Source organism: Oryctolagus cuniculus, chromosome 7, assembly GCF_051225735.1.
Source record: "Oryctolagus cuniculus isolate XC-2025 breed Fujian yellow rabbit chromosome 7, ASM5122573v1, whole genome shotgun sequence".
Classification (NCBI taxonomy): domain Eukaryota; kingdom Metazoa; phylum Chordata; class Mammalia; order Lagomorpha; family Leporidae; genus Oryctolagus; species Oryctolagus cuniculus.
Window position 1 is genome coordinate 5,017,398 of NC_142873.1, and position 25,294 is coordinate 5,042,691.

At 54.5% G+C, this 25,294-nt stretch overlaps 1 protein-coding gene across 3 annotated transcripts in view; it reads right to left on the reverse strand.

Annotated features, from left to right (window-relative positions):
• The window catches only part of TNR (tenascin R), a 435,083-nt gene that overhangs the window by 52,170 nt on the left and 357,619 nt on the right, over positions 1 to 25,294 (reverse strand). For all 3 annotated transcript variants that reach the window (XM_070077163.2, XM_070077161.2, XM_089299432.1), the window contains 6 exons: positions 24,910 to 25,060; positions 19,156 to 19,425; positions 13,362 to 13,547; positions 2,419 to 2,508; positions 1,141 to 1,404; positions 326 to 595 (listed from right to left, as the gene is read on the reverse strand). In XM_070077163.2, the coding sequence (XP_069933264.2) occupies positions 326 to 595; positions 1,141 to 1,404; positions 2,419 to 2,508; positions 13,362 to 13,547; positions 19,156 to 19,425; positions 24,910 to 25,060 (1,231 nt within the window). The remainder of the gene's footprint in view (positions 1 to 325; positions 596 to 1,140; positions 1,405 to 2,418; positions 2,509 to 13,361; positions 13,548 to 19,155; positions 19,426 to 24,909; positions 25,061 to 25,294) is intronic.

The window sequence follows — 25,294 nt, forward strand, 5'->3', positions numbered from 1 at the left end:
AGGAGCAGGCGTGTCTTCACTCTCCAGGCCTCCTCTTGGAGAGGCGCTTTCCGTGGGGTTTTCTCTTGGGCTGGACTAATGCATGCAGTCCTTGGTCGCCTCGAGGTGTTGGCGCCGTCCTGCTTTCCACGTGGGAGTTTCCCCGCCCGTGGATCTCATGTAGCACTGGGCGAAGTGGCTGTTTCATAGCAGCTCACAGACCCTCTCTAGCCACCAAGGCAAGTCCCTAGTCCGTGAGTGTTTCTGTTCTCAGATTTCACTGGCTTGCCGAAGGCTACTGTGCCAACACGGCTCTATCACCCGCTGTCAAGTCCTCTCGCCTCACCTGTGGTGATGGAGCCCACGATGGGCTCAGAGGTCTCCGTGCCATGGACGGCCATGAGGTTGACGATGTACTCGGTGGCCGGCTGCAGGCCCATCAGGACAGCGTGCCTCTTGGTGGCGTCCAAGGAGACCTCCATCATCTCGTCCTCTTCGTCGCGGGGGCTGTAGTTCAGGATGAGTCTGTCTGCTGGGGGAGAGGGGTCGCTCCAGGTGATGTTGACGCTGGAGGAAGTCACGTGGGAGAAGTGCAGATGGGAGATAGGGCGGAAACCTGCAACGCGGAGAGGAGAGGTGCCGTGGCGGTCACTGGGCTAGAAGAGGATCTCATTCCCTTGCTGAGGAGGGCTGCCCCTCACCTGCTGATCTACAGGCCCCCCGTCCCCCTCATCCCCATCCTACCCTTGGACTTTTTCCCACCCATATACTGAACACTGAATTCTGGTAACACCGGAAAACGTCTCTGTGAGTTATTCTGACCCAGGATTTAAAATCTCTGTCCTGGAAGGAATTTAACTTGATCCTGTGGGTCCTCTGAGTGCCTGCTAATTTAGTGCAGGTGGGGAGAGAGGGACAGGGTCAGCTACTATGTGCAGGTTATAGCAAACCAACAGGCACTCTCGGGCATGGGACAGCCTTGCTCATCTCTCCCACTCTCTTCCCACCACTCCCTCTGGATGGACTGACGGGTCTGCCCTCCCTCTGCTGTTTCCTTCGTCTGTAGGAAATGGGGCTTTGGAAGAGTAGGTTTCCTGGATGACCTTACACCTGAGGTCTGCTGATCGCGGAGCCCAGCAGAGATTTCGGCTGCCCGTGTACCTGTGAAGGCATCCACAGTGGACTCCAGGCTCTGCTGCCGACCCCTCTCAGCGGTGATGGAAATGATATACTCTGCCCCAGGCTCCAGGTCGGTCAGTGTGTACGAGGTGCTGTCCTTGGACACGGTGACTTCCGAAGCAACTCCGGAGGAAGGAGTGAAGGTAATTCGGTAGTGGTCGATGGGGCCACTGGCCTTGGTCCAGATGAGGGAGATGGAGGTCTCTGAGGAGGCTGTCACCATGAGGTCTCTGGGATTGTCGAGTTCTGTGGATCAACAGAAGTGTCCTGTTTCACACGGGCTCCTCTGCAGGGCCGGTGTTTACTGGACCACCCTGAGTGTTTGCAAGCCATCAGCAGACCTGCTGACCAGGAGCACTAGCCTGTGGTCTCTGATGCCTGTCTCCCATCGTGTGAAGCACCTTCCCTTTGAAAGATGGCCAGGAGCTTGTCCAACGGATGGCCACTCTGTAGAAGGGCACTATTGGCTGCAACCTCACCAGATGCATGTGCCTCTGGGACAAAGCCTGCTGGCTTTCAGGCTCTCCACATTCATTTTCACCAAACCTTTCTCAGGAAGCCTCCAGGGCACACACTAGGGTGTCCCCAGCACTTGTCCTTGAGCCATTTTGACTTGTTCCTAACCATGAGTGTGCAGGCAGCCAGATATGAGGACTTAGAGACCCTTGTCCTTGTGTTGCTCGGAAGAGGTTGTCTGCACTGAACTGAGTAATGGGACAAAGACTGGCCCCAAATTCTGAATGCAGTCCATGCTGCTTGTATCTAAGCTACTAGAGTGACCTTGAAATTTACCCAGGATTTGGAAGCAAAGCTGTAGGATCCAGAGCAACCAGGGTCTCAAGTGGACTTTTCCTCTGCTCTTGGATTTAATGGGTTGTTTCCAAGCCTACACCTTTACCCAGTGGCCTTTTTGAGGACTCCTGGGTGCAGGTTGAAAGACACCATCTTCTACCTGCTGTGGGTTGGTCTAGAGAGAAATAAGGCCTCTTGTGGCACCAATCTATTTGGGATTTGCCACACCTGCTCTGCATAGTAGCACTGGACAGCCCTCCAGACCACGGGGGACCAAGCACAGGGAGGAAGATGGGTCTCCATATTCCATGTCAGATGTCAGAGTTTAGGTCCAGGATGGATGTTGTCCTAGGCTGCCAGCCGTTCACTGGAGGAGGGTGGGGTGGGCATGGCCTTCTGATGGATCCTGGCCTGGACAAGCTTCCACGGCTCCTGGGGCTGCCAGGTGAACCTGGTCCTCCTACTCACCAGTCCTGGCATTCATGGTGGCCGGCACACTTTGCTGTGAGTTCATGATGGCAGATATTCCAACTCCATACTCAGTGCCAGGTACCAGATCTGTTGGGAGATGCAGAAACACACATTATTGTGTGTGTGTGTGTGTGTGTGTGTGCGCCAGGTGTGGAGAAGGCTGAAAGGAGGAAGAAAATGCTTTTAGTCCCATTCAGATATTGTGTTTATCCCTTCCTGAGTCTTCTAATTTTACCTGTAAGGAATTCTTGATTTTACTACGTGAGCAGTCCACACCAAGTCAGCAGGATAAATCGGCCAGTGCAGGGCACTTTTCCTGCAGCAAGTCTCAGGAAGGCAGTGGGACTGCGCTGGTCAGCGACCTTCACAGGTGTGCTCCCCGTGCAGTCACAGGTGCATGTTGGCTGGAACCAGGGAAGGGATTTCTTGCTTCAAATGTGGACAGGGGAGTGTAGTTGGGAGGGACAATGTGGACATGGACCTTAAAGCATTTCTTGAGTGTTGCATATAATCAGACTCCACTCTGAAGATAAGAGCTGCGGCCCCATGGGGGCTCCCGGGTCCCTCCCAGGAAGCAGTGGTGGCTGGGCTCTCTCTCAGCACAGGCCCGTCAGACTTTTAATGCCCCTGCTCCCATGTGGGAGACCCGGAAGAAGCTCCAGGCTCCTATCTTCCCATTGGTGCAGCTCCGGCCATTGCGGCCGTTTAGGGAGTGAACAGTGGATGGAGGGCTTCTCTCTGCCTTTCAAATAAATAAATAAATCTTTAAAAAAAAGTGCAGATGGCCTGTCACTGCCAGCTCCTCATCTAAGGTAGGTGACTGAGACCCTAGGGTACTGACAGCCAAGGATCAGATTTTTGGTTGGCTTCTGGAGCCTCCAGGAGGATGGAAAACAAAAACAAAAACTGTTCAATGAAAAGGTGTAAACCTCTTGGGAAATCCTTCGGGGGTTTAATACAGAGGTCACTGAGGGGCTCCCAGGATGTCTGGACTCCTCTTGGGTCTCTCCCTGCCCTCGTCCCGGTCTGACTGCTGCCATGAATGCTTTCTACTGCTACCGTGACACATGGCCACCGTTTAGTGACTGGCAGCAACACACACTTGTTATCTTGCAGTGCCGGAAGTCTCAGGAGTAAATGGGTCCAGCAGGGCTGTAGCCCATCCGGGGCTCTGCAGGAGGACCTGGCTCCTGGGGGCTGCCTGCATTCCTGGGTTGGTGGGCCCTCCACCCATCTTCACAGCCAGCAGCTCAGTGTCATCCGATGTGTTTTCTCTCTGGCCTCTGCTCCCGGGTCACAGCTATCCTGACGGTCTCCCCGCTACACCCGCCTTAGAGACACCTTTGTGATCCCATTGGACCCCAGGGTAGCACAGGAAAGTCTCCCCATCTCAAGATCTGTCAGTCAGCCGCATCTTCGAAGTCTGTGTTTTTGCCACATAAGGTGACGTATTCACAGTTGCTGAGGATTAGAACCATTGTTCCCTCTATCGCCACTGGCATCAACCTGATCCTCGTTGATTGGCAGCAGAAGGGTGGAAAACAGCAGCAGAATCACAGCACCACCCGGGGCTGCCACGTCAGTCTGCTCCCTCCTGGCAGCTCTTTATGGGGCCCTGTGTGGGCTCCCCAGAGCCATGGTGGATTGTGATGCTGCTCACCGCTTATATGAAACGCGTGCCTTCTAGATTAAATGTGTCTTTCAGCCTCACTGCACCTTGTGAGGGTCTTCCTCCCATCCGTACTGGTTTCCTGTCCTGTTGCTACCAGTTCCTATAAACCAGTGGCGTAAATACCAGAGCTTCATTCCCCCATGGAACTGGAGGCCGGAAGTCTGCAAACCAGGTGTCAGCAGGGCCAGGCTGCCTGTGATGGCTTTAGGGGATAGTCCTAGCCTCTTCCTAGCTTCCGGCGATTGCTTATGGCTGCATCCCTCCAGTCTGCCACTGCTGTCCCGTGGTCTCCTCTTCTCCTAATGAGGACACTGGATTTGGGGAGAACACTGTTCAACTCAGGACTTGTTGCTGGAGGTGATCAGGCTGATGGCCTCGGGGTTCAGGGCTTGCAGGAGGACTGGGGTGCCCTGTGCCTCCCAGCTGTGATTTCCCTCGGACCATGATTTTGATTGGAAATGCTTTGAGCAACCTTCCCTGAAGGGACTTAGTCCAGGGTATGCTGCACGGTAGCCAGAGACCCCCTCCTCAGCGTGGCTTCGGTGCAGCCCACGCACCAGGTGTCCCCATGCGCGTCTATGGAAAAGCCTGCTGGGACTCCAAGCAATGCAGCCTCCAAGCCCTGTCTGGGCTGGCATCAGAATCAGCCCTCTTTTTCCTGCGTTGAATCAGCTCCATTCCTGTCCTGATCCTACTTCCTTTCTAAACCATCAGCACCAGCAGAGGCGAAGTTTGAAGTCTGAAACTTTGAAGTCAGAAATTTCTGTTATATGGTCAGGCGCTGCCACCTTCTATATGTGTAACTTTGGTTGTTAACATCTTTGAGCCTCAGTTTCTGTGGATTGGAAATAGCAACTGCCTATCTCAGAGAGCCTTTGGGAAGATGAGATTTACAGTACAGTGGCTGGCCCCTACTGATAGTAGCCGAGCAGATGGTCATCTTGCACAGACAACTCTTCTGGGATTTGGCGTCCTTTTATTATGGATGACCTCATCATCTACAAAAAGTGCCCCTGTGGGTACAGGTTGGTCCCAGGTACTTCTGTTGGTGGTGGTTTGTTGAGGCTTAGCCTGTTGGTCCTGCTGGAAACCAGTGACTCGGGGAGTCAGGTGCCCGTGAAGCGCTCACCCTGGCTGGGCCGAGCACCTGTCTCTAGATTGAGTGGGTGATCGCAATGCTCCCAGATCCGTTCAAAGCACACATTCATCTTCGTCAATGTGTTGGGCAATTCGCAGGTACATCTTGGTTGCAGAAATTAGATTACCTTTGGGACACAAACTACTTTTCTCAGGCAACTGATTGAGACCTTCAATCGCTTATGACGAAGTAGAATTCTCCAACGTAGATGAAGGGTGACGGATTGAGGGAGGAAGACAGAAATTATATGTTGCCAAACGGATCTAACATGTAACGTTCCCACCCGAGTTTCTTATTTATGAAGCGTAAATGAAACGTTCAATAATTCACAGCAGAGCCCGCCTCTCCCGGAGGACGGCAGCGCAGCATTTAAAGCACTCTCTTGCCCGGCTTTCTGTCCAGGGATGGGGCTGGGGCTCTCAGACAGGCTGGTGCCTTGCTGCTTGCCTTTGATTCTCAGCAGCTTGCTTCCTGTGCTACAAGTGAATCGTTGCTCTTTGCCAGCAGGAAAAATACGGTCCTGCCGGAAAGAAAGTGTGCATCGAGTCACAGCCAGCACAGCCCTGTATCGGCACTCAGCACTCCCAAGGACCTCTCCCTTTTCAAAGATCCCACTGCTCTCTGTCAACGCTCTCTTCATCTCTCCATCCAGCTCCTGCAAGTGGTAGCATTTCAGTGGCTCAATTCCCTTTCTTAACAAAAGCCCAGAAGATTCATCCCATAGGAAACCATCACTCTCCATCCCTTACAAAATCTCCTTTGTTCAGCCTGGTGGTTGATGCTTTTCTCAACTCTTTGACCACACACTCATTCTTCTCTGAACTCCTAAAGCACGCAGTTTATCTACTCATCAAATACCATTGAGGGTCTTCTCTGTGCCAGACACAGGGCTATGTGCTGGGGATACCAGGGTGAGCTGCACAGACATCAGCCTTGCCCTGTGAGGGATGAAAAGGGATCGGTACTGAACAAGTAAATTCATTATTTATTGAGCACTGACCCATAATATGCCAAGTCTTGAGCTACACGTGATGGGTGATCTAGAAGAAAATTAAAGGGAGGGAAGAGAGGCGGGGTTAAAAAGAATGAAAGCAGTTTCTAGGGTGTGATGGTAGCAAGTACTGCAACCATAGCTTCTTAGAGATTCAGACGCGTGAGCTCAGTGAATTCCCCTGCAGCTCTTCGGGCAGGCATTGCTCATTAGCCACCGGGCTCAGAGGGACCCATCCCTCAGGAGGTTACAAAGCGAATACTTGACAAAGCTAGGTATAGAACCTAAGTCCCTTGTTTTGTCCGACAGATCAGTGCATGGTCCCTAAGGGTCCCTAAGAGTCATACAGGTTAGCAGGGGGAGTGGGGTAAGCCAGGTGGAATTGGAGAGGGATTTGATGGTGCACCGTGGGCTGCTAACTAAAGGCCATTTCAGAGGGAGATGAGATCAGCATGGGCTGCAGGAGCCAAGGGACCACTTCCTGGAGAAGGGACTTGAGTCATCCCTGGAAAGCTAAGATCAGCAAAGTAGAAGGAAGGCAACTTGGAATTCTCCAGTGGTCTGAATGGGGCCTGGGGAGCAGCAGTAGATTGATTAGGGCTAGCAGACAGTGGAGACCGGCAAATTCTCACCTGCACTGAGAGGACCGGCCGACAGAGGCAGAACGGCTCACTTTGTCCTGTTCAGGAGACCTGGTCTCCATGCTCGCTGCTGCTCGTGGGGAAAGAAGTGGGAGAAGGAGCCCAAGACACTGAGGTTGCGTGTCTTTCCCGGAAACCCATGGTGCTGAGGTCTGCAGGTGTGCTGGGCTCAGGTGCCTGCGTGGGAATATGACCTCTTTCCATCGCAAAATCCCTGGGCTCATCTCCTAAGTGGCTGTGACGCTCAGGCCCGCCACACTGGGGTTAGGGATTTGGTTGGCCTTGGGAGATGAACTTGGGGATTTCGAGATGGAAAGAGGTCATATTTCCACCCAGGCACCTGGGCCTTGCTTCTGTACACGAGGCATAGAAGCAGCGTGGAGGCAGCACCACCTCGGGGAGAGTGGGAGACAGGCCCAAGAGAGGCTGTCTGGTATGGGGTTTGAAGGTGGGTGGACATGTGTCTTGGGGAGGGACGTCCCAGGTGGAGGGCACAGTGTGTGCCAAGGCAGGTCTGGCAAGAGTTGTGGAGGACCAGGACCTACAGTGGGGATCCTCAGGGAAGTTTTCCAGCAGTGGGGCTGGGAGGCTGGAGGTTCCACCGCCAGGGTGGCATTTGGAGGCAGAGGGTCTACTGAGAGTCCTCAAGGTTACGCCAGGTAGACAGCAGTCTACATTTCAGCTAGGCTGAGACCATCCTCAGTAGAATGAGAGCAAGTGCTCCTTCTTCCATCCCCCTGGATGAGTCAGGCTTTTGAGCCATCTCCCTGCTCTTCTGGGTGTGGGTGGTGTTCAGGCATCCAGAGAAGCAGTCTACTCCAGCCCAGTTGTAGGGAAGGGGCTGGCTGAACCAATGCACGTTGAGTTAGAAGAGCTGTCCTAAGGGGGCAAGGTCCTGGGGGACTTTCTGGCTGCTGGAGACAAGGTTCCTCACTCCCTACCCCGTGTCTGGGTTTTTACTGTAAACGAGTGCTCCAAGCTGAAGAAGCCGAAACAGAAACTGTAGGCTACCCACCTGGATCTTTGTCGGGTTCCCTTTCCCCCAGCATGTGACATCCCTCGTTCCTGGCTCTGTGACAAGTGCTTCTACTCGGGTCTCTGTGACCCACACCCCACCTTTCTGCACCCTGGAAGGAGGCACTGTATCCAGAGGGTGCCTTCCCGAAGTGACCACTTGGGGTCACTGTGACTCTGCCCAAATGAGGCCGAGCACCGTCTGACCCCGGGTCCTCCAGGCTGGTCACCCAGCCCCTCCTTCTGGGAAGAGGCAGCAGGGTGGCAGAGGAATGGCACTGCGTTTGGGGCTTGCGCATCAAAGGGTGCTGACACAACGAAGATGAGCACTCAGGCAGTGCTGCTCTGCCCACTGGGCGCCTCCTGGAGTCTCAGGTTTCTCCCTGGAACACCCTCCTGTTCTCCAGCCCTTTGCCTGCTCCTGAACTGCAAGGAGACCATTTCCTCACCAGGGGGCCCCAAATGCGGGGCTTGGTGCTGGCACTTGTTCCACGTCCCCCAGCACTCAGAGGCCTTGAAGGTGGCAAGTCGCATTGTGACGCCTGCCTTGTGTGTATGTGTATGTGAGTGCTTGTGTGTGCATGCAGGGTGTGTGAGTGTGAAAATATGCAAACATGTGAGTGTGTTGCATGTGGGTCCCGTGTTGTTTGGTGACATCTGTAGGACTCTGAGCCCCTGGGATTCCTAGAGCGTGGAGCTGGCTCTCTTAACTTGCAGCTTGCTGACTGAAGGGGGGGGGGGCCCTGGTGCAGGGAGGTGGCTGGTTGGGAAGTACCTGGGGAGACAGACGCTCAGGGGGGTGCTCCAGGGGTGGGTGGGAGGGGGGCCTCGGGCCGCTGGGGGAGAGGGCAGTGCTCACGTGGCCAGGCAGGCCAGCTCTTCTTGCCTTGTTTCCTGGTGCCAGGATCCTCAAGTGTGGGCTCTGTCCTTGAGGGAGGATCTGTGAGAGTTCCAGTGGCAGAGGGAAGACCCCCCACCCCTGTAAAACATGGCGGCCACAGGCCTTTCTGATGACAGGGTGGAGGGGTCGCTCAGATGTGATGGCCGGAGAAGCGTCCACAGTTTCCATCAGTGGCTGGCAGGGCGGCTGGCGTCTCGACCAAATTCCAGTGGGGACTGAGAGTCTCCCCTCTCCTCCTCCTCTGTCCTGCCTTCCCTCCACCAGGAGTTTTCTCTGTAGATGGTTGGTTTTTAGAAAGCAGAGTAGGGTTCGCATTTCCTGTGACCTGCTACCCAGTTCCAACCAGGAGGTACCGGGACGAACCTGTAGGGACCCAAGTACGGGACACAGGCCACGCAGGCATCCCCTGGGCTGAGACTTGTCCTTAAGGACACAGAAGCCAGGAGACTGGAGGAGGAAATCATTTCAGCTTGTTGTTTAGAAACAAATTCTGGCCGGTGCCGCGGCTCACTAGGCTAATCCTCCACCTTGCGGCGCCGGCACACCGGGTTCTAGTCCCGGTCGGGGCGCCGGATTCTGTCCCGGTTGCCCCTCTTCCAGGCCAGCTCTCTGCTGTGGCCAGGGAGTGCAGTGGAGGATGGCCCAAGTCCTTGGGCCCTGCACCCCATGGGAGACCAGGAGAAGTACCTGTCTCCTGCCTTCGGATCAGCACGGTGCGCCGGCCGCAGCGGCCATTGAAGGGTGAACCAACGGCAAAGGAAGACCTTTCTCTCTGTCTCTCTCTCACTGTCCACTCTGCCTGTCCAAAAAAAAAAAAAAAAAAAAAAGGAACAGATTCTTTCTCTGGAGGCGAGTCTCTGGGCACTGGCTGCAGAGGCTGATGGGGGAGCGTGGGGGATGATGGGAATTGTGTGCCCCAGCCTGGGTTCTTGGGTTGCAGAGCGGGAGTGGGGGGTTGTGCTTGCTGTGAGCCCTCTGTGTGACTCAAAGAGACAGGAAGGGCTTGGATTCCATGAGAAAGGGCCAGTGGTGGCCTGAGGGACAAGGGCGTCCTCCGTGGGGAAGAGCAAACACAGGGGCATAGGAGTGTAAGGACTGAACGTCAGCCACGAGAGGAGCGGGGCCTGAACTGGGGCCGGGGGAGCCCAGGCTGCCGAGGCTCTGGGGTCTGAGCTTTGTCGAGGTGACCCACAACCAGAATGCTCCCCGGGTGCCAGCTCCACCTGGGAGTACCCAGACATACAGAAATAGCTGATCTCACGTCACCCCCACAGGACCTGTGAGGGCGACAGGATGTCTGGAAGCACGGAGAGTTTAAGACATTGGTGCCAGGATGCACAGCATGAAACTGGCCTCAAACCTGAGTGGGCGCCTGTGAAGCCGCACCCTACAGGTGCACTTGTCACCCGCCGGCGGGCACGGGCATCGTCTCTGGGTCTCAAGGGCAGCTCTGGCTCAGCACACCATTGGGACGAGGGCTCCCGTCCCCTGGTGCTGCCCACACTGCTGGGCTGCAGGCTGCAGGCTGAGACGCCAGGTTCTGCGTCCCGGTGCCACATCGATTGAGGTTAAGCCATCCCTTAGCTCACAGCTTGCTCGCCAGCCTGCTTCTGCACCGTCATCATCCACTCAGTAGTGCAGTGTGCTAGACGCCGCCTCATTCACTCCTCACGGCAACACCACGTGGAAAACGGTGTCATTCCCCACCACCACCACCACCACCACCCTGTACAGATGAAGAGAGAGGCTTGCAAAGGTCAAGTCAGTTGCCCCGGAGGCAGAGTGCCAAGTCTGGGCTCTTTGCATCTTGCACAGAGCAGAGCATTCAAGCAAAACAGAAGCCTCCAGGTCTCAACACCACCCCGGCCCGTGGAGGCTGAAAGACTTTGCTCTGTAGGGGTGCAGGTTGGTCAGGAATGGAGGAAGCACAGCAACTGAGAGCTGGGATCTAACTTCTCTCCTTCCGTCCCCTCCTCTTTGCTGGTCTCCTCTGCCCCCAGAGGCCGCAGCAACAGAGCGAACAATCCTTAACCAGAGTCTCACAACCACAGACGTACTTGATTTTCTTACATGCCTGTAATCCCTTCTTAAATCATGTAAAGCTATTTGCTTTTATAAATCTCTCCAGCAGTGAGCTCCCTGGGATAATTATGTGAGATATATGCATATATATATATATATATATATATATATATAAGTTTTTTCATAAACCCAGCTCTAGCACACAAAAAAATCCCAACCTATCTATGCCCACTCTGCTCCATAATTTTCCTGTCTCTTAACGGATCTGTGGCATTTAAATTTGGACCATCTCTTACTTTTTTTTTTTTTTGGAGATTTTAATTTTTATTTGAAAGGCAGAGAGACAGAAAGACAGAGAGTGATCTTTCACCCGCTGGTTCTTTCCAAATGCCTGGAGCAGCCAGGGCTGGACCAGGCGGAGGCTGGGAAACTAGGATTTAATCCGGGTCTCCCGCACGGGTGGCAGGCACCAAAGTGCCTGAGCCATCACCTGCAGCCTCCCAGGGTGTGTGACTGCAGCAAGCTGGACCAAAAGCAGAAGAGCTGGGACTTGAACCAGACACGCCCATAGGGGTTGTAGGTGTCCCAGGCAGCAACTTGACCATCTACCCCGTCCCTTGCATTTGATTTCTGTGGTAGGAGCAGCCGTGAGAGGGGGTCCTTCAGAACGGGCTTTGAATGACACTGTGTCCTCTGCTAACCTTGTGAACTTGTGAGGCTCAGCTGCCTTATCCATAAGTGGGGACGATGACAATAGGACCTGATGAGGTCACTCTGGGAGTTACAGGAGCCCTGACTAGGCGGACGTGCCGGTAATAAGGGTGATGATTAAGGAATGAATGCGGGCTTTCTTTCTTTGCCCCTGGTAGTGGGAAATAATAGCTTGAACGTGACCGGAATTCTCTGTCTCTCGTGACTTTACGGTACAGCCTTCACCCGAACAACTAGCCATCATTTTTGTGAAACTGCTTATTGCCAAGTAAGCCTGCGGCTCTGGGCAGGGACAGGCTGCGCGTGGCGTGAGTCCCCTTCTGTGAGCTTGTCTGTTTTTGTGAGCGTCTCCAGCTCTCCGCCAGCTGGTCTGCCCTTCCCACGTCCCGTCCACCCGTTCACCTGCTTGGTCAGCATCTCTTCCCGTCTCCTGGCTGCATTTCCAGGAGCGCGCTCTCCAGGAGACACAGCTTTTCTGTTTACTTTAACTGGCCTTGTTTGGCAAGATGGCCTGGGATCGCAGCTCAGGAGGAAAGCAGCTCCGATTCCACCGTCCTTGTTCACTGTGCGCGCTCGTCACTGAGTAGCCCTTGTCTACGTAGACGGCAAACACTTGCAGGAAACCAAGGCACAAGTTCAACAATGTCTCTGTGCAAGCACGTTGGCAGCCCTGGTCCACCACTGCTTTGCACGGCCTCACCCGCAGCTAAAAACCACACCCCACATTTCCAGTCATTCACCCCGTCAGGAGGTCCAATGGGCAGTTGTTCTGGGATAGGTGTGCTGAAGGCCCCAGGAGGAGCATTGGGCTGGTCCCACAGCCCTAAGGGACAGGACCTGCTCCCCATGTGACCTGGGGCACTGCCTTAGACCTTACCGCCACCCCCCTCATTCTGAGGCTAGCAGCAACCTCCCAACCCATCTCCCAGCCTCGGTCCTTGCCTTCTGTGTCCATCTACATCACCTCATTTAACATGGCTCTGTGACCCTCAACCCACAGTCTTGAGGAGGGTGTGTGTGGTAGGCATGACCAAGCTCTCCCCTTACCATTGGCCTCTGGCAGCCTCTGCCCAAGGCATGGCAGACTTTTGCAGATTCCTTCATTCAGGAAACGCCAATCTAGGACCTAGGACATGCTACCCACTGTGCAGGATCCTGGGAATTCAATGATGAATCAAAGCCAATGTGGCTCACATTTCAGAGAGCTTCAGGTCAGTGGTGGAGACTGTCAGCCAAATCCTGCCCACACGTGTGAAATGATGACCCTGGGTGCTAAGAGGTGAGTGACGATGGTGAGCTGTGAGCAGAAGCCGGTGTGAGCTGGGCCAAGGAGGTAGTGGGAGGGGCTGGCAGGCAGAGCGAACGGCACGTGTCAGATGCCGCGGCAGGAGGAGAAGCGTTCTGTTCAGTTGAGGAACTGAAGGCAGGCAGACCAGCAGGGGCTGGGGTGGAGGTGGCGTTCCGGAAGGCGGCAGAGGAAGTAGGCAGGCCTGGTGGGCCACACCAAGGGTCTGGCTTACTTGAACTGCAAGGGGACGCGCCTGGTGTGTACACATAATATAATGGCACAGTCAGAACTGTGCTCTGGGAAGATTGCTCATGGGTGACAGGTGGATTAGAAGGGAGAGGGCAGAAGGGAGGCAGTGATTTCAGCAGTTAAAAGATGAGAGTAGCTTAGACCAGGTGTGACCGTGCAATGGAGGGTAGCAGACATATTGACAGGCACTTAAGGGATGTGATCAGTCCGATGTGGTGCTGGGCTGGGTGAGAGTTGGCTGAATTACGGAGAGAGCTTTGAGGATGTAGACTCAGCGATCAACAGGCTCCCGTGGGACGGGTGTGCTACTCACCTGTGAGAGTGGCCCTGGTGGTTGGACCCATGCTCTTGGGGACCAGCGTCTCATGGTACTGCTCACCGGCCAGGGTGCTGTACACCACCTTGTACTCCTGAACCTCGGCCTCGCTGTTGTCCCACTCCAGGTCGAGGCTGGTTGCTGTGCGGGCGCCAACCCGCAAGTTCTTGGGAGCATCAATCTCTAAAAGTAAACAGACAGCCCATCACCACTCGTGATAATGTGCATGTGTGGTGCCTCCTGAACTGAGAAAGCTGGGGTGAGCGTCCACACCTCCTGACTCCGTCTGCCATCCCCGTGGCCCCTGTGTCTGCCCTGCAGCGCTGTACTTGCACTACCACGAATTCCTGGAGTGAGTTAGATACCAATGCACTTTTCATGCTTCCTTCACGTCTATTCAGGAGTTCCAGTGCTTTGCGAGAGGCTTAAAAAAGACCCAACTATTGTAAGCTCAAACATGAAGCTAAAGAAACCCCAGTAGGAAAAAGTCAGAGACGGCTCCCAAATGATTAAGAAGCATGGGGCAGTATCAGAGTCGATCAATAAGCTAAGAGATCAATAAGCTAAGTCGATTCCAGGATCTCCTCCCCTGCCATGCTGTACAGACGCCACTGAGGGGTTGCCGGTTGGGAAATGAGATAGCTATCGGGGATGTGAGTAGTGGAAAGAATACATGATTTGGGGTCAGGCCTCTGGTCGACCCCCAGTTCCGACACTTGTAGTAAGGGGACCATGGACACTCCTTTAAACCCCACTGGGCCTTGTGGCACTGCTTTCAAAGGACACATGATGCCGTCATTTCATGTTGTTGGGCACAGTAGACCATGTGTGTGTGCGGGAGACTGCTGTGTGCCTCTGCCCTCGTGCCTGGTGCAAATGCAGCTGTCCCAGCCCTGGGTTGGCTTTCTGTTGCCTCTGAAGGGCTTGCTGAGTTCCACCAACATTGGTGCCCCTCCCCCAGGCCTGCTCTCTGGGGCCCCAAGGATTCCAGTGGAAATAAAGGGACTCCTGTCACTGGGGTCTCTTCCGCAGAACAGGCCTTCTCCTCAGGCTCCTTGGGGCAGGCAACACTCGAAGCCACTTGCGCTGTAGTAAGATGGTGGCCTGAGAAACTGTTCCGGTCTTTGAGGCTTGAGAAAAGCTCTGTGGACTGTTTTAATTTGCGGATGCAAGGCAAGCATCCGCCAGTTGTTCTTGCAGAAGACTGGAGTGCTGTGAATCAGTCGGAATGCGGAGGCTTCCGTGGGACGTGTTCTGTTTAGTGGTGTAAATTGAGGGAATCTTGAAGCAGATTTACGTCCGTCTCCGCAGCTTGTTTTTCTGAGAGATGTTTCCTCACTCAATGTGCTTTAGCATCCACACGCTGTACTTTCTTGATGTGCGTGCGTGTTCTTTCCCAAGCAGGGGGTGGAGCCGGGAGTCTGAGGGGAGGCATATGTGGAGGGAGACAAGCTGGTCCCTGAATGTGACACACAGAGAGAGACTGGGCGGAGGGAGGGGGTGTGTAGCCCGCAATGAACTGGGGCGCAAGGAAGTTAGGGTTGGGGTTCAGCTTGAGCCTTGTACCTGGAAAACCCAGACCTCGGAAATGGAAGGCCATGGGCTTTTTTTTTCTCGACCACAGGGCTGTGCCTTGTGTGCAGGGGTGGCATTTTCTATGAAGGGATCAGACACTGCCAAAGTCAGGGGACCTGTGATGTGGGTGCTGAGAACGAGTGCTTGGGAGGTGGTTTCTGGCAGGGGTACGGAGGAGTTTCTTGCTCCCCCTGGGTCTTGAAGCCTGACCTCAAGGAGGGCCAGCTTAAGGGCATCCTTGTAGGTGGGAGCTGAGCAGGTCACAGCACTCCTGATTGAAATGATTTGGTCTGTTTTTCTCCTTCTTCATGGTTCAGTCTCCCCCACTGGAATGCAACTCATCTGAGTCATGATCTTGTCTGTCTTGTTTATCCTGTAGCTTCAATGCCCAGAACAGTGCTTGGCACTTAGTAGGTTGTCAATAAGCACATATTAAGTGACTGAATGTGAGCAGGTCTCTATCTCGTTTGCTACTGCAGAGCCTTTGGACAAACCTTGTGGAATATGTCAGCTGTGGAGCATTTAGGAGGTCTGGGTGGAATGGTCCAGGGAGAAGAACAGCTCCGACCCGGGGCAGCTGGTCTTAGGAGGCAGGAGGCCCCCTCTGCCGTATGCAGAGTGCTAACCAGGTTGAACTGGGAAAGAATTTCTGGAGGATATCAGAGTAGGATCACTACCAAGCAGGTAGGGCCTGAACGGTTGTGACTTGGCCATGTGCAGTAGTTTTCCAAGGCTGTGTTATAAAAGGGACCACAAATCAAGTGTCTTGGACAACAGAAATTCATTGTCTGGAGGTATGAGCTGCAGGTATTGGCAGGTGGCTTCCTTCCAAGGGCCGCGGGAGACTGCTGCGTGCCTCTGCCCTCGTGTCCTGTGATTTGCTGGTGTCTTTGCAATCTTTGGCATTTCTTGGCTTGCAGAAGAACCGTGCTGTCCGTGCCTTCCTCTGTCTTCACATTCCTTCTCCTTGGGTGTATGTCTGTCTCTGCCTCCCAGATGCCCTCTTTGTATAAAGACACAGTCATGTTAGACCAAGGCCCACCCTTCATGATCTCGTCTTCACTCATCTGCAGAGACCCTATACCAAATGAGTCACCTTCACAGGTGCTGGAGGCTGTGACCTCCGCAGTATTTCAGGGGACACAGTGCAAGTCCAACAGCTTTGAAGACAGGTCTGAGGCATTCAGGTCAAAGGAGCAGCCTCTGCTTGGCCAAAGGCCCTGGTGCATCAGCTTGGTGCCTTGAAGGCTCTGCACTCAGAGAGGCCTGCGAGGGGACCACCACACCTGGCGTTGCCCAGGGAGGGCTGCTGAGGGCAGGCAGTTTGCAGAGTGGTCTCTGGGGTCCTGAGGCACCTCTCTGCAGTCCCTGGGCTCGCTGTGCCGAGGGCAGGCAGCTTGCAGAGTGGTCTCTGGGTCCCTGAGGCTCCTCTCTGCAGTCCCTGGGCTCGCTGTGCCAAGGGCAGGCAGCTTGCAGAGTGGTCTCTGGGTCCCTGAGGCTCCTCTCTGCAGCCCCTGGGCTCGCTGCGCTTCCATCAGAGCTCTCTCCATTTTCAGAGGAGATTAAGGCCCAGGCAGATACCCCACTCGCCATGCAGCAAGCAAATCTCTGTTTTAATTGCCTGTGCAATTAGCGCGCTCCTAGTGTCGAAGCCATCACCTGGAAAAGCACTTTGGTTAATTTGAATTTAAGCGGAGTTCTGAAATGACTGAGGGCCCTACCGCGCGGGTCTGGGTACCCTCTCACCCCTCAGCTGGCACCTGCCAACCCCAGGCCTTCAGAGCCTGTCTCCGAATCTGCTGGGCAATCCCCAGCCTGGCTACCCCCGCCCCTCCTGTGGCAGAGGGGAGCAGGTGTGAGGTAGAGGCTGAGGTTGCTTTCAGAGGGCAGCCCCCTCACAGCTGCCCATCCGCCAGGCAACCGGAAACAGAATCGCGCAGCAGCGAGCTGGAACGCGAGAGGCGCTCCTGGGCGGCAGAATGTAATTGTCTTGATTGGAATTTTCCTGGGCCGCCAGCCAATCCTGCTTCCATCTTGTCGACACACACACATCAAGAATTTGCTTTTCATCCTGCTACTGGAGAGCTCTCTTCTCCTTTTTTGCCTCTTCAGACGCCTTATCAGAGTGGAGCACAAAGAAACCGCTTTCCAAACACAAACTGTCTTGAAATGAAGGCAAAAAAATGCCCAACGCATGGTCCATGGGAGATACGGATACCCAGGGCAAGTGTGTTGTAGGGGTGGGAGTGGGGAAAGGCAGACCTTGAGTTAACCAGAGAAGGATGTTGTGGGACTTCCTTCCTCATGCTCTACCCTGAATGCTTTTGGTTAAGTGAGAGAGAAGGGAAGAGAAGGGCCAGTGTTGTGGCGAAACCAGCAAAGATTCCGCCAGTGATACCCCTTTGGCTGGAGCAGAGTGTGAAGCACTGGGCTGGAGAGGAAGACTAGAGTGTTCTCTTCCTGGACCAAGTGCTGGTGCCCGTGTTGTGGCGCAGTGGTTAGCTGCTCCCTGTGACACCGGCAATGCAGATCCCACAGTGGCCCTGGTTGGAGTCCCAGCTGCTCCACTTCCAATTCACCTCCCTGCTAAGTGCACCTGGGAAAGCAACAGAAGATGGTCCAAGGGCTTGGGCCCCTGCCACCCGTGTGAGAGACCCGGATGGAGACCCAGGCTCCTGGCTTTGGCCTGGCCCAGCCCTGGCTGGTGTGGCCATTTGGAGAGTGACCAGTGGATAGAATCTCTCTCTCTCTGTCTCTGTCTCTGTCTCTCCCCCCCCCCCCCGGTCTATAACTGCCTTTCAACTAAATAAATAAATCTTAAAGGATCTAGCCCAGGCTCCTCCAGTTGGTCCACACTAACACCGGCTCTTCTTAAAGGGGAAGCATTTTCCTCTCCGGTGTCTCTCTCTGAGTGTTAGGAGCTCTACCATACACCGCCCAGCCTGGTGGTGTATTTTGCAGCAAGGCTGGGCCGTGTCTTCTGCTCCCTTCTCTCCTGGGACCCCTCTCCTGGGACTGGTTGCCCACCAGGGACCAGGCCTCTGCTTGTTCCTCCATGCTGAGAAGTTCCCCAGCTTCTGCCACTTGGTAGGATTTCCCAGGTCCACTGTGGCCATTGGGTTTGCAGACCTGTCTGGCTCTAATGCAAAGCTACGGGCTCCATGTAGGGGCCATTTTGGGTCCAGGTGTCTTGCTCAAGGTAGGATGCTTGCCTGTGTGATTCCTTCTACCTGATTCAGTAGGAAGATGCTGGTTCTTGGGTTTGACAGATGTTGCCTCTTCCTTTGATCCCTGGAAAACTTGGAGCTGGCAGTGGCATCCCTTCCTGTGTGACCTCCCCAGGGCACAGAGGCCAAGGCTGTGACCCTGGACTGGATGGAGACTAAACCATGAGTCGTCTTGCAGGCCCTCACTGACCTAGTGTGGGCTCCAGGAAGCCTGTCCTTGGGACGGTGCCTGTTCTACTTGCCCAGTAGCTGGCCAGACTGCTCGGTGCTCGGGGAGTCAAGGGACAAGCCACCCCAAGGCCCAGCCTGTCCTGACTGTCCGAGAAGCCCCTGGGCGTCCCAGCAGCCTTGGGAAGGGGGGCTGGTTATCACAGTGAGAAAGGAAGCATTCGTGAGCAGCTCTGGGACGCAGGCTTCCCGTCCGCCTTCCAGCTGGTGCCTCCAGGCAGTGGCTGAGTCCCAGGGCCTCTCTCTGCAGCTCTGCCTCTGGTTACACAGGGCAGGCTCTGCGCAGGGCCGAGGCGCTCCCTCATCATAGCATAGTATGATACAGGTGTAGTCACTGCAACACTTCCCAGAGAAGGGCAATAAGACATCTTGAGGAAGGGTCGCCTCTCCTGGACCCTCACCAAATCGCCATTTGAGCTAGCAACACGTGTGCTTCTGTGTCTTCAAGACAGACTTGTCATCCTACGACTGAGAAACCTGAGACCCACAGGGGAAGGTGCTGTGTTAGGTATCAGGTCTGGCTGGTAGCAGTGGGAGGACAATCTAGTTCTCCCTCCTCACCGCGAATGCCCGCTTTTCCCCTTTTGCTCTGATGTGACATCAGTGGGAGGGCCTGATTCCTCCCGCTCCCTCTGGTCTTGCAGTGTCTGTGGGGACACGGATGCCCTAGCACAGGATCTCACTCCTCCTGTCACGACAGTACCATCAGCTGGTGCAACCCGACCCTCCCACCTCCTGCTTCCCTCCCATGCCAGTCTTACCTGTTGTAAACCGGGTGGTTGTGGCATCACTTTCGTTGGTCCCTCGGACTGCACTGACCGACACCTCATACTGGGAGCCGGGCCGCAGGGCCTGCACCGAATATTGGCTCAGGGGAGGCTGTAGCCGGAAGGTGGTCTTCCCGCCTTCCCCACCCACCAATCCGTATTTCAGGAGAATGAAATCGACTCTGGCTCGGGGTGGGGTCCACTCCACAAAGGCCACAGTGTCAGAGACGTCTCGAACCAGGATCTGCGTGGGCCCATCAATGACTGAAAAGGATCAGATAGAACAAAACGCATGGTGAGAAGTAAGCCTTTGGTATCAGCCCTCTCCTGGTCGATCAGAGAGAGGGGGGAGAGGGGGAGAGGGGGAGAGGGAGGGGAGGGAGGGAGGGAGAGAGGGAGGGAGAGAGGAGGGTGGGAGGGAGGGAGAGATGGGGAGAGAGAGAAGAAGAAGGAGGAGGAGGAGGGAGAGAGGGAGAGAGAGGGGGGAGAGGGAGGGAGGGATGGGGAGAGAGAGGGGGGGAGAGAGAAAGAGAAAGGGAGGGAGAGAGAAAGGGAGGGAGAGAGGGGGGAGGGGGAGAGAGAGATGGGGAGAGAGAGAAGAAGAAGGAGGAGGAGGAGGGAGGGAGAGAGAGATGGGGAGAGAGAGAGAAAAGAAGGAGGAGGAGGAGGGAGGGAGGGAGGGAGAGAGGGAGAGAGAGGGGGGGAGGGAGGGAGGGGGGGAGAGAGAGAAGAAGGAGGAGGAGGGAGGGAGGGAGAGAGGGAGATAGAGGGGGGAGGGAGGGAGAGAGAGATGGGGAGGGGGAGGAGAGAGGGGGGAGAGAGAGGGAGGGAGAAAGAGAGAGGGAGAGAGGGAGGGAGATAGGGAGAGAGAGAAGAAGAAGGAGGAGGAGGAGGGAGGGAGGGAGAGAGGGAGAGAGAGGGGAGGGAGGGAGGGAGAGAGAGATGGGGAGAGAGAAAAGAAGGAGGAGGAGGAGGGAGGGAGAGAGGGAGAGAGGGAGAGAGAGAGGGAGGAGGGAGGGAGAGGGGGGAGAGAGAGAAGAAGGAGGAGGAGGGAGGGAGGGAGAGAGAGAGAGATAGAGGGGGGAGGGAGGGAGAGAGAGATGGGGAGGGGGGAGGAGAGAGGGGGGAGAGAGAGAGAGGGAGGGAGAAAGAGAGAGGGAGAGAGGGAGATGGGGAGAGAGAGAGAGGGAGGGAGGAAGAGAGAGAGAGGGATGAGTATTATTGTCTTATTTCAGATGGGGGAAATGAGACGCAGTAAGGTGAGATAACTTTCCCAAGGATACGTAGTCTGGCAAGAGGGAAACAACCTCCTTTCACCAGGCTGTCAGGTACTGGAAGGAGAAGAGCATTTCCTGGCCTAAGAGGCTCAGACCTATTTCCTTCTGCCGGTCAAGAGACACAGGACTGAGAACAGTACTTCTGGGTGTGCCCGTTGCCCAACTTTCACCTTCTTTGAGTCCTGGGGAGAGACATAGGAAATGACCCTCTCTGTCTAAACGTCTGACACTTCCACCGGGGTTGCCAAACGGTGTGATGATGAGTGGTCCAAAGTTGTCTGTGTGCTAACACCCCAGTCAGCCCAGCTGCAGCAGCCTTGCTAAATCCCAATGGGCAATGGCATCCCTGGGGAGAGCTGCTTGTCTGAACAAAACAGGTCCCAGCTGGAGCGGGCATCTGGTGCAGTGAATAGTGGAGTGCCCGCATCTGTGTGTCCTGGCTGTCCTGGCCGTCCTGACCGCTCTGATTCCAGCTTCCTGCTGATTTGCACCCTAGGAGGCAGTGCTGATGGCAAGTAGCTGCGTCCCGGCCACCTACATGGGAGACCTGGATGGAGTTCATAGCTTTCAGCTTCAGCTGGACTGGCCCCAGCTGTTGGGAGCATTTGGGATATAAACCAGTAGGTGGGAGATCTCTCTCTCTGTCTGTCCATCTGTGTCTGTCTCTCTGCTTTTCAAATAAGTAAAACAAATTAAGAAAGTTTAAATGACCCTATCTTTGGAACAGTCTTCCCATCTGTTCTTGCGTATTCCTGAGCCAGGAGTGTGCTGCTGTCACACACGGGGAGTCTAGGTTCCTCCGAGTGCCACGTGTTCCTCGTGCAGGCCTGGCGCATATCGTGGGAGACCCACCAACCACGGTTCCATTCCCCTGGAGTCCAGTCCTGTTCACACTGAGTCAGCCAGGGTGGGGAGAAGTCAAGGAGTGTAGAAGACAGACAGGACAGGGCTGAGGGGGGACCGAAGTCCAGGGGTGTCTGCAGGAATGGCTGGCTCCCCTGTGACCTGGGAGGGGAAAGATGAGGTCCAGTCCCGTTTATTGTGTGACTGTACCCCTCTGGCTGAGCGGACTCACTTCATGATAATATTCTTCAAGGATTTGCAATTGGAACTGGAGACTCCGGCTCTCTAATTGGCCTGTGCTGGACCGTGTAGAACCAGGGTTCTTCACACAGAAATAGAAAAGATCTGACCCAGGGAGCGGTGAAGGAGGGAAGAGAGGGAGAAGACTTATGGAGAGAGTAGAAGTGAGTGCCTGTGACATGGGGGCGGGGGGGGGGGGGAGCCGGAGGGAGGAGGGGGAGGGAGGAGGGGTGGGAGCCGCGGGAGCAGACTCAGGGAGGAGTAGGAGTGCGTGCCCTGCCCGTAAGCAGGTCCTAGAAACACAGAGCGCGGCAGCTGAGGGTCCCCAGGTGGAGGGTTTCTGTGCGGCTCAGATGATCTCTGGACCTGGGTTCCCCTGCGACACTTCATGTTCTTCCAGTGAGTTCTCTGGTTCACGTCAGGTAGTTTCAAGAAGTTTCTCTTCCTTGTTACCGGAGACCTAAGAGTTGCTTTGGACCAGTCCCCACAGGGTCACCCCATAATCTGCCTCCAGAATGGAGTCTCCCTCAGGACCACCTCGAGACCAAGGGGGCCTCTCGGCTCGTGGAAGCTGGACGCCCCCCACCCCACTGTCCTGGCTCTAGCCCAGTCCTGTTCTCTCTTGAGCAGCTAGGATTTGGGGCCTAGCATCAGCCAAAGAGAAAACCCCCAGGCCATGTGGGTGTCCCTGGTTAGCATGGCGATGAAGTCCCGCTTTTCACTGCTTGAGGGAGAAGTGTGGTTAAGCTGTGCACACACCCAGGCGGCTTCAGCACGCCACACTTGGTGTGCTCTTTCTCACATCCTTTTAACTTCAACGAAGTGAGCTGTGAGATGTGGGAACCAGCCTCCTAGCTGCCAAGTGAGGCCTACCCCTGAGCCACAGTTGCTGAGGGGGGAGCCTCCCACTGAACTGAGCATCTTGAAAAACCAGAAAGGCATCGGGCAAACCCCAGTGACCACGTACAGCTGTTGTCCTTCAGCTCTTTAAATCTCAAAAACCCTAATCCTAATGGATGGACCCTCTTAGGATGTGATTATGCAGCACAGAGGGCTCGAGCTGCAGGGGGTCTTGTAATTTGCATTCAGAAAATGGCCTGCCTGGAAGAAGGCCGCCTGAGTGCCGGATAGGGCTGGGGCTTCCCAGGAGGGGGTTGTGTAGGTCAGACCTCAGTAGAAGGAAATAATTACACAGTCCTTCCTACAAACAGCGGACAGGGTGGGAGCCGGCCTCCAGGCTGCCCTTACTTGGAGGTAAGGTCCCCTTCCAATTAAGAAGGTGTCCGCCTGCCTTCGATTTAAGCCCTAATACAACACAAATCCTACCCAAAAAGTAAATTGGAATGTTTTTGTTTTCATTGGTTTCATAATTGCCAAAATATTAACGGGGGCATTTTTCTTTGTTAAAGTCTGACTTAGCTTTGCCACAAATTTTGCAGATCTGGTACTTTTAATCTTGAGGAGCTTCCAAGCCAAAAAATAGCACAACTGTTGTAGAAATAGGGCTTGAATTGAAGACTCAGGCTAGGTTGGACGCCTTTCTCTAAGGGCTCTCCATAGTTTGGAAGGAAAGTACCAGTGCTTTCTTAGTGGCCTGGGGCCGAGATGCAGCCTCTATCAGGAGAGGGGACTCGGCACCTGCTGTCCAGGTCAACGCCTCAGGTTCCAGCCACTCCCTGGGCACCAAGCAGTGGCCAGACTCCGGCCTCTGCTGTCTGAAGTTTCCTGCAGAACACTTGAGGGCCATGGGGTTTCTCCTGAAGAATACGTGGACTCCAGCAGTGCTTTTTAAAGCCTTCTCTTGGGTGCAGCTTCTTTTTATGGGAACAGAGTCTTATGTGGAAGTGCACAATGTGAAACAGATCGGAGGGAGGCTGCCGTGGGTTGGAGGTGCAGGAGAGGGGGCGGTGAGAGGCCTGGGTCTCCACCAGATCCTAGCTCCCGTCACAGCCGTGGAGCCCCCGTGGCACTAACAGAAGCCACAGGAGTCTTCAACCAGTGTTTTCCAGACCAAGCATAAAGCCTCCGCACCTGATGCTGTTTACTTTGGATCCACATAGCGTAAGATAGGGTTTCTAGGGTGTTAATTTCTTTCCTTTCCCTTTCCCTTTCCCTTTCCCTTTCCCTTTCCCTTTCCCTTCCTTTCCTTTCCTTCTTTCTTACAGGCAGAGTGGACAGTGAGAGAGACAGACAGAGAGAAAGGTCTTCCTCTTTTGCCGTTGGTTCACCCTCCAATGGCCGCCGCGGCCAGTGTGTTGCAGCCGGCGCACTGCACCGATCCGAAGGCAGGAGCCAGGTACTTCTCCTGGTCTCCCATGGGGTGCAGGGCCCAAGTACTAGGGCCATCCTCCACTGTACTCCCGGGACACAGCAGAGAGCTGGCCTGGAAGAGGGGCAACCGGGACAGAATCCGGCGCCCCGACTGGGACTAGAACCTGGTGTGCGGGCGCCGCAAGGCGGAAGATTAGACTATTGAGCCGCGGCGCCGGCCTAATTTCTGTTCTTGAAAAATAAAGCTTTTTATTTCAGTCCTTGTTACTAACAACTGGAAGTTACTTAGTCTCAGTCTCAGCTCTCCCATCAAGAAGATGAGAATCCCAAAACAATAGCAGATACTATTGATAACTTGACAAATTCTTGGTGAGGCACACACGATGCATCACAATTGTTAATTGACAGCATTGAAGCTGAACGTCCTTCATTAGCCAAGGAAGTGATAACGCGAAAGTAGGATACAGTTAAGAATCAGTCCTGGAAATACAGTATCTTGACAGAGATGAACCATGAGGACGAAATGCTAATCAACTGAATCCATCCTTGTGAACAGTGACTGTTTTCAAAGCTTTGTCATGTATGGCCTTCACGCCCAAGTGTGTTTTCTGCATCCACTGTATAAGTCAAGTACTGAGCACTCTCACTGGTGCAGGGCTAACCACTACATGGCTCACCTAATATGGTCCTCACAGACTTAGAGGATGAGGAACTATTGTCGTCACTGTAAAGCAAACTGAAGTTTGGGAAGATTCTGCTGACTTTCTCCAGATCTCAGGAGAGGTGAGAGTGAGTTGCTCTTTCTAGTTCCCATGGCACCAGGGCTTTGGGAAATGGGGTCTCTTGATAACAAGGAAGATTGGAGAAAATATATGGGAGATCATAGCAAAGCGCTTTCTCCGCTAGAATCCTCGCCTAGACTTCCGGGCCTGCCAGAAGGAGCACTGAGTGTAGTCAGCGAAGCGTTTGGTAAACTTCCATCTCCAGGCACACACACCATCTCAGCTGCAGCAGGAGTCTAGCACCTCTCTTGCCTGTCTACTGCTTGGGTGCTTCTGTGGTCCACTCTGCTGAGTGACCTAAGGGAGACCAGTGGGAGAAGGCTGGAGACACTCACCCGTGGAGACGCTGGCTGAAGTCGGGGGGCTCCGGGCTTGTTCCTTCAGAGCTACCACATTGACAATGTATTCTTCCCCAGGTTTCAGTCCTGTCTGGTTAAAGGAGGTAACATCACTGGGGAGCTGAGCAATCACTCCTCCTTCATTGTTCTGGAAGAAGGGGAGAGGCAGAGAGAGCAAAAGGAAAACATCACTCGGAGAGAAGCCTGATGAAGGATACAAGGGTGGACACAGACTGTGAACCGGGAATTAAAATGGAGGCTACATCTGTCCCCTCCTGACTGATAGCTGAGTGGCTGGGGCTGGGAACAACTCTTAGTAGTCTCAAAAAAAGCAAACAAACAACAACAACAAAAAACCCAGCACCCCTCTCAGGATTTGGCA